This window comes from Populus nigra, chromosome 5 (genome assembly GCF_951802175.1).
Source record: "Populus nigra chromosome 5, ddPopNigr1.1, whole genome shotgun sequence".
NCBI lineage: Eukaryota > Viridiplantae > Streptophyta > Magnoliopsida > Malpighiales > Salicaceae > Populus > Populus nigra.
Window position 1 is genome coordinate 8,472,264 of NC_084856.1, and position 6,824 is coordinate 8,479,087.

The 6,824-nt window shown below is 37.2% G+C and overlaps 1 protein-coding gene across 1 annotated transcript; it reads left to right on the forward strand.

Moving 5' to 3' along the window:
• Window positions 1-1,108: 1,108 nt before the first annotated feature.
• On the forward strand, window positions 1,109-5,394 carry LOC133694459 (cryptochrome-1-like). Its single transcript, XM_062115968.1, has 5 exons — window positions 1,109-1,719; window positions 2,392-2,610; window positions 3,060-3,766; window positions 3,930-4,732; window positions 5,183-5,394. Exons 1-5 carry the CDS (start codon window positions 1,407-1,409, stop codon window positions 5,184-5,186), a joined length of 2,046 nt encoding a protein of 681 aa, XP_061971952.1. The 5' UTR covers window positions 1,109-1,406; the 3' UTR covers window positions 5,187-5,394.
• Window positions 5,395-6,824: the final 1,430 nt, after the last annotated feature.

Consider the following 6,824-nt stretch of genomic DNA (forward strand, 5'->3'; position numbering starts at 1 on the left):
TTCAATAATTTGACACAGAAAGTTGCAACTGAAAGAAATAAGGTCTGAGAATGAAAAAGAAAAAAAAAAGATTGGGTTCCTCTGGATTGTAATGGTAATATAATTATGCCATCATGCTAAGCACTGTTATAATTATAACTCGAACCATGAGAGGGCTATATAGCATAAATCACTCTTGACAGTGACAATAAAAATATGGAATCTGAACTTTATGGAAAACCCCAAAGAAAGGAGAGAAGGGCCAAATCCACCCAGTCAGCATACCAATCCCTCCCATACTTGCTGTCATCCCTCCAATATCTAAGATTCCATGGCGATCCCAAGTTGAGATAATCGCCCAATAGCGTGCTCGGAAGAGAATCAGATGCAAGCAAAAAACATTATGAAAACGTAAAAGAACGAAGCATGTCCCAAGAACATGGCTTGGCTTGAAGATGGCATATACGTCTTTTCACCACAGGGGTGCTACAGAACACTAGCTAGTAAGGAAGAATGAAGCCGTCTCTTGTTTTGCAAATTTTCCACCCTGTCAAGGAGCGCGAGAGAGAGGGTTGGAGAAGGAAGTAGAGATGCGGGTGGGCTTTTGTTTTCTTTGCACAGGATAAGAGAAAAAAACTAACAAAAAATCAAGAAAACAAAAGTTGTGGTTGCAAATTGCCTGCCGATTTGTTGTATCCCCGCCACTCCTACGAGGGACCAGGGCTTTTTGGTTGCAACTAGATTGACTCTGTTGGTTGGACCAATGCTCTAAATATTATTTTATTTAAATATTTTTTAAATAAAAAATACTTTAAAAGGCTCCCATTACTCTAAATATTAACTGGAAAAAATCCCATCAACGTTTTTTTAATTATCTTAATGTTTTTCTATTTGACTGCCTTATGGCTCGACCGTTGAAAAACTGGTTGGACCAATCACACAATGACTCGATACTTCAACCGGATCCGTAATGGATTCAAGCTTAACGACTATATTATTGGACTCAAGACACTGAAAGGACAAAGCCATTTCATTAGCACAGAATTATTATCAATTAGTACAAACAAATAAATAAATAAAAAAACATAGAATTATCATTATCACCCAATACATTTGGAGCAGAATATGACAGGTGATAACAAAAGAAGTAATCAAATAAAAGATAAGTGCAAAATCTATCATCTCCACCCTCCAAAATCACTTGCACTTTTCAATGCTCATGGTCTATGATAAATTACCTCTCCTCTAGTACAATCAAGAGAGTAAACCCCAGAAGCAGAAAGTATTAACTACAATCTCTTCCTTGCTGAGCTTCTAAAGAAAGCTAGCAAAACAGGAAAAGTTGGATATGGCGTATAGCAACTGTCATAGCAAAGAGAGAGAGTGACTATTTTTGTTTTCAATTTTGATTTTTGTTAGAGAGAAAGATGTCAGGAGGTGGGTGTAGTATAGTTTGGTTCAGGAGAGATCTAAGGGTAGAAGATAACCCGGCACTTGCAGCTGGTGTAAGAGCAGGTGCTGTTGTTGCTGTGTTTGTATGGGCACCCGAGGAGGAAGGCCATTATTATCCCGGTAGGGTCTCAAGGTGGTGGCTTAAACAAAGTTTGGCTCATCTTGACTCTTCCTTAAGGAGTCTTGGTACTTCTCTTGTTACTAAGAGATCAACTGATAGTGTTTCTACTCTTCTTGAGGTTGTCAAATCTACCGGTGCTACTCAGCTTTTATTCAACCACTTATATGGTTGGTCTCTTTTTAGATTTCCTTTTAAATTATTACTTTTGTTGCATGGGGTTTGATTGACACTTACTGATATAATATTCTCTTAGGAAATATTTTTCAGGTTTCGATCTTTTTACTTTTTTATTTATTGTTTTCCTTTTCCCTTCTCTTCGTAAAGTTTAATTTCTAATATTTTTGGGATTGTTGTGCTGTAAATGATTAATAATTCGATGATTTTTTCTTGAAGTTTGTGTGAATTTTATCGAATTGTGATTTTACATTTCTTTTTCTCGTTGACTGTTGAGTAATTGTTTCTATGGTGATATGAATTGTCATGCACATTTTCCTTTCAGCAGTTTGATTATGACTTCTTCCTTGTTAGTCCTATTTAGATCGATTAGTTTCTATTTTAAACTCGGCACAATATGCTGTAATTCAAATCAATTAAGTAGGGAAGGCCTTTGCTAACCTTGTTATGTTGCAGCTGCAAGTCTTTCTTTAGTTTAGGTCTCATGCATCCAAGTTGCAATTTACTGCTTTTCATTCGAACATAAGGTGGCACTTCATCGTTTGGTAATCTATTTTTCATTCCAACATATGGTGGAAATCCCAGAACATCAAGTGGCAATTTACTGTTTTCATTTCAACTGTCGGTGCCGATTCATCATTTACTTCCAATTTACTGTTTTTTAGACCCCCTGTCACTGGTTAGGGATCACCGGGCAAAGGAGATTTTGACTGCTCAAGGTATTACTGTAAGATCTTTTAACGCGGACTTGCTTTATGAACCATGGGATGTTAATGATGCCCAAGGCCGTCCGTTCACAACCTTTGACACTTTCTGGGAAAGATGCCTCAGCATGCCTTTTGATCCAGAGGCTCCACTTCTCCCGCCTAAGAGGATTATTTCGGGTTTGTCTTCTTTCAATCCTTTTCTTTTGGAAAATCAGTGCCCATGTTTGTGTTTTTGATTTGATAGAGTTGCTTTTGAAATAGATAACATTAAAAAACGAGAAGAAAATGCAAAGCACTCATGCTATATGTTATTTAATCACACGGTCCTCGAGAGAAACCAAAAAGTAATTTTGTAACTTCCAGAGGGCTCTAAAACTCACAAGATAGGCATTTGTACACAGCGCTTGCCACCTCTGTTCTCGTCTGCGATCATAAAGAAAATTTTGTGTCAGCGTGTTAACAGAAGTACTGTTCAAAGTCTTCAACTCTATATTCTCTTTTCTGACTTCTCTGTGTATAATATCTGCAGCATCTTCTTCTACAGGATGATTAATTATTTTTTGTATTCTGAAAGGTAAATCTTATCCTCCCCTGTCTGCTTTCACCCATTTACTGCACTCTTTCAGGTGATGTATCCAGATGCCCTTCAGTCACGCTGGTATTTGAAGATGAATCAGAGAAAGGAAGCAATGCACTTCTTGCAAGAGCATGGTCACCTGGATGGAGCAATGCTGATAGGGCTTTGACCACTTTCATTAACGGACCACTAATTGAGTACTCTATGAATCGTAGAAAGGCTGATAGCGCCACAACCTCATTTCTCTCACCACACTTGCATTTTGGGGAGGTGAGTGTGAGAAAAGTCTTCCATCTTGTTCGCATCAAGCAGGTTCTGTGGGCAAATGAAGGGAACAGGGCCGGCGAAGAGAGTGTAAACTTGTTTATAAAGTCAATTGGTCTTAGGGAATATTCAAGATACTTGAGTTTCAACCATCCTTGCACTCATGAAAGGCCTCTTCTTGGGCACCTTAAGTTTTTCCCTTGGGTTGTGGACGAAGGCTATTTTAAGGCATGGAGACAAGGTAGAACAGGTTATCCATTAGTTGACGCTGGAATGAGAGAATTGTGGGCTGCTGGTTGGCTGCATGATCGTATACGTGTGGTAGTTGCTAGTTTCTTTGTGAAGGTTCTACAACTTCCATGGAGATGGGGAATGAAGTATTTTTGGGATACCCTATTGGATGCAGATTTAGAGAGCGATGCTCTTGGGTGGCAATACATAACCGGCACTCTCCCAGACAGCCGTGAGTTTGATCGCATAGATAATCCACAGGTGCGGATGAGACATTGCAATTTTTTTATGCTACCTTTCTGTGTTACATGACTAGTTTATGCATTTATTTATCACAGTTTAGTTTATGCACCTCTCCCACGCAAATTTTCTTAAACTGGATTTGTTGGAAATTATGTCTCATTTAGTAGTTAGTTTTCCACAGTTTGAGGGTTACAAATTTGACCCGAATGGAGAATATGTACGCCGGTGGCTTCCTGAACTTGCTAGGCTACCAACTGAATGGATTCACCACCCATGGAATGCACCTGAATCTGTACTCCAAGCTGCTGGAATTGAGCTGGGATCAAATTACCCTCTCCCTATTGTAGGGATAGATGCAGCAAAGGTCAGGTTGGAAGAAGCACTTTCAGAAATGTGGCAGCAAGAAGCTGCTTCAAGAGCTGCAATTGAGAATGGAACAGAGGAAGGGCTTGGAGACTCCTCTGAATCAGCCCCAATTGCCTTCCCCGAAGACATACATATGGAGGAAAACCATGAGCCTGTGAGAAACAATCCTCCTGCTACAAATCGTCGCTATGAGGATCAGATGGTCCCAAGCATGGCATCTTCCTTTCTGAGAATTGAAGACGAAGAAACTTCTTCTGATGTACACAATTCTACAGGAGATGGCAGAGCAGAGGTGCCAAGAGATGTAAATGTGAATCAAGAACCAAGAAGAGACGCTTTGAACCAGGGGTTTGTTCAAACTGTTCGTAATAACACTGCTTTGTCACCATTTAATATTTCGAGAGGTCTGACAAATGTTGAAGACTCGACCGCAGAGTCTTCAAGTAGTAGTAGGAGAGAGAGGGATGGAGGTATAGTTCCAGTTTGGTCCCCTCCAACTTCTAGTTACTCAGAGCAGTTTGTTGGTGATGACAATGGAATTGGAGCAACTTCTTCTTACTTGCAGAGGCATCCACAATCTCACCAGATAATCAATTGGAGGCGGCTATCTCAAACTGGGTAAGCACCTTCTGAAGTATTTGGCAAGGATGAAAAATGTTTTGTACTTTTGAATCTTACTTATCACAGCTGATAGTTTTCCATTACACAAGCAGTGTGAATGCTTCTTTTGCTAAACGATTTAATATGCATGGCCTGAAGAAATTAACCAAATAATCTCAGTAACACTAACTTTACAGCTACTCTCATAGACGACTTACAGAAATTATGTAACACTAGATAAATCGAGGTGAACGAGTGAATGAAGTGTTTGTTTGAAATTATAGTGCAAGATTCTTTTCATTTGAAAATATATTAAAATGAAAAAAAAAATCGGATTTTTTTATTTATTTTTAACACGAGTGCATCAAAATCATAAAAAAAAAAAACATTAATTTTGGAATTCATGGTGATATGCTGACATAAGCTGTTTTGATTATTCTCAACACTAACCTTTTCCCTGGTTTACAGGTAAAACAAATATTCATGGTGAGAAGGAAGCAGGGAATTGGAGAACACAATGATGCTTAATCTTATGATTTAATCTGTTGATAAACCAGAGTACCTTGTATATTTTATCAACCCATGTTCTCACCATTCTAATATGATCAGTGGTAGGACCTCCAATCTGTATGATACACACAAATGATTCAGGCAGTCCATCTGCTATCCCGTTTTCTCTACTTTTCTGTATCACATACGTAGATCTGCTGTATAGTATTTATAAGCGAAGGATGAGAGTGATGGTAGGGGGATGTAGTTTTCTAATAATCCCAGGTTTGTGCTTTCTTGCTTGACTAGGAAGATAATTTACTGTAATTCAACCTTGTATCCTCACTTTCACTACCCTTGAAGATTGCTTATTCCTGAGCTCCAACTGATTTCTGCTGTGAAATGTTGGCCAGCTTAGCTTTTTGTATCGAAATTGTTGGCAGGAGATGTCTTTCAAAATATAGCTAGGATGAGGTACTATACTCTGCTGGCTGCTGGATAGGGGTGAAGTAGTGTATAGATGAACCTGAAACTAGTTTTACATTATTTGATAGACTGGAGAAGCTGGACTAAGGAAACTAAAGGGTTACTGATTTTGGATTTTACAGGTTCACCGCTCTTTTATCGCGTAGTAATATTATTGCTCCTGTCTCCAAGTAAGAAGTTTATGCTGCTATTGAGGCAATGAAACCGTATAAAGCCCCTTGAAAGAGCTACTCTTACCTTGCAAACTGGCAAACCAGTACGTGTAGTATATTTAACATTTATTTAACAAATTACTAAAAGAGGATGAGGTTTTATCATGTGCTCATCCTCTTGCAAGTCACTATATTTAGCATTGTTTGTTGTGCAAAATTTTGTCCTTGGTTCCTCAAATTTTGATTTTGTTTCATTTGGTCATCCAACTTTAGCTTCTTTCAATTTGATCCTTAATAGTTCTTTTGTTGTTCCAGATCTTTTTCATTCTCTTTAGATTGCATATTATCTCATACTCGAAATGTCGGAAATTGTTTTGAGAGTGAATTACATGTTGATTTTACATAAAAGAATTTTTAATGATTGTAAAGAATAAAATTAAAAAAATAAATATTAAAATTGACATCGATAACAATCGATAAGTCTTTTAATTTTATTGTTCAAGAGGTGTACAAATCTATATTTTAGTCCCTCAATTTTATTTTTTTAACATTTAATCCCTTCTATTTAGAGTTTTTTTTGTTTATATCTTAAAATTCATTTGTTTTATTTTTCTATTTGTGAATCTTGAAAGACGAGAGATAAAAGAACTAAAACATTTTAAAGAGAGAAAGTTATTGTTTGGTCAAATTCTGACCACCAATAACTTTGATTTTAGTATTAATGGACTCGTCTTTAAGAGATCAATTCAATAGAGGTGATTTTAACATTCAATAATGCCAAGAAAAAAAATAGATTTGATGAGAATTTTTGTTTCTTTGATTTGATTTTATGTTTTTTCAGCTAATTAGAAAATGTTGTTGCTAGAAATGGGATTATAGAGATTCATGAAATTATTGTTTTTCATATTTTAAGGTGAGAAGTGTTTGGAATGTAAGTTTTTGAGGTCCACTTTAGTGACCAAAAAAGATGATAGATAAATGAC

What these genes read in the sequence shown, in the direction of transcription:
- LOC133694459 (XM_062115968.1), top strand. Translation starts at nt 1,407, where the DNA reads ATGTCAGGAGGTGGGTGTAGTATAGTTTGGTTCAGGAGAGATCTAAGG. An exon ending in TTTATTCAACCACTTATATG is followed by an intron (nt 1,720 to 2,391) that starts GTTGGTCTCTTT and finishes ACTGTTTTTTAG; the next exon opens with ACCCCCTGTCACTGGTTAGG. An exon ending in ATCGCATAGATAATCCACAG is followed by an intron (nt 3,767 to 3,929) that starts GTGCGGATGAGA and finishes AGTTTTCCACAG; the next exon opens with TTTGAGGGTTACAAATTTGA.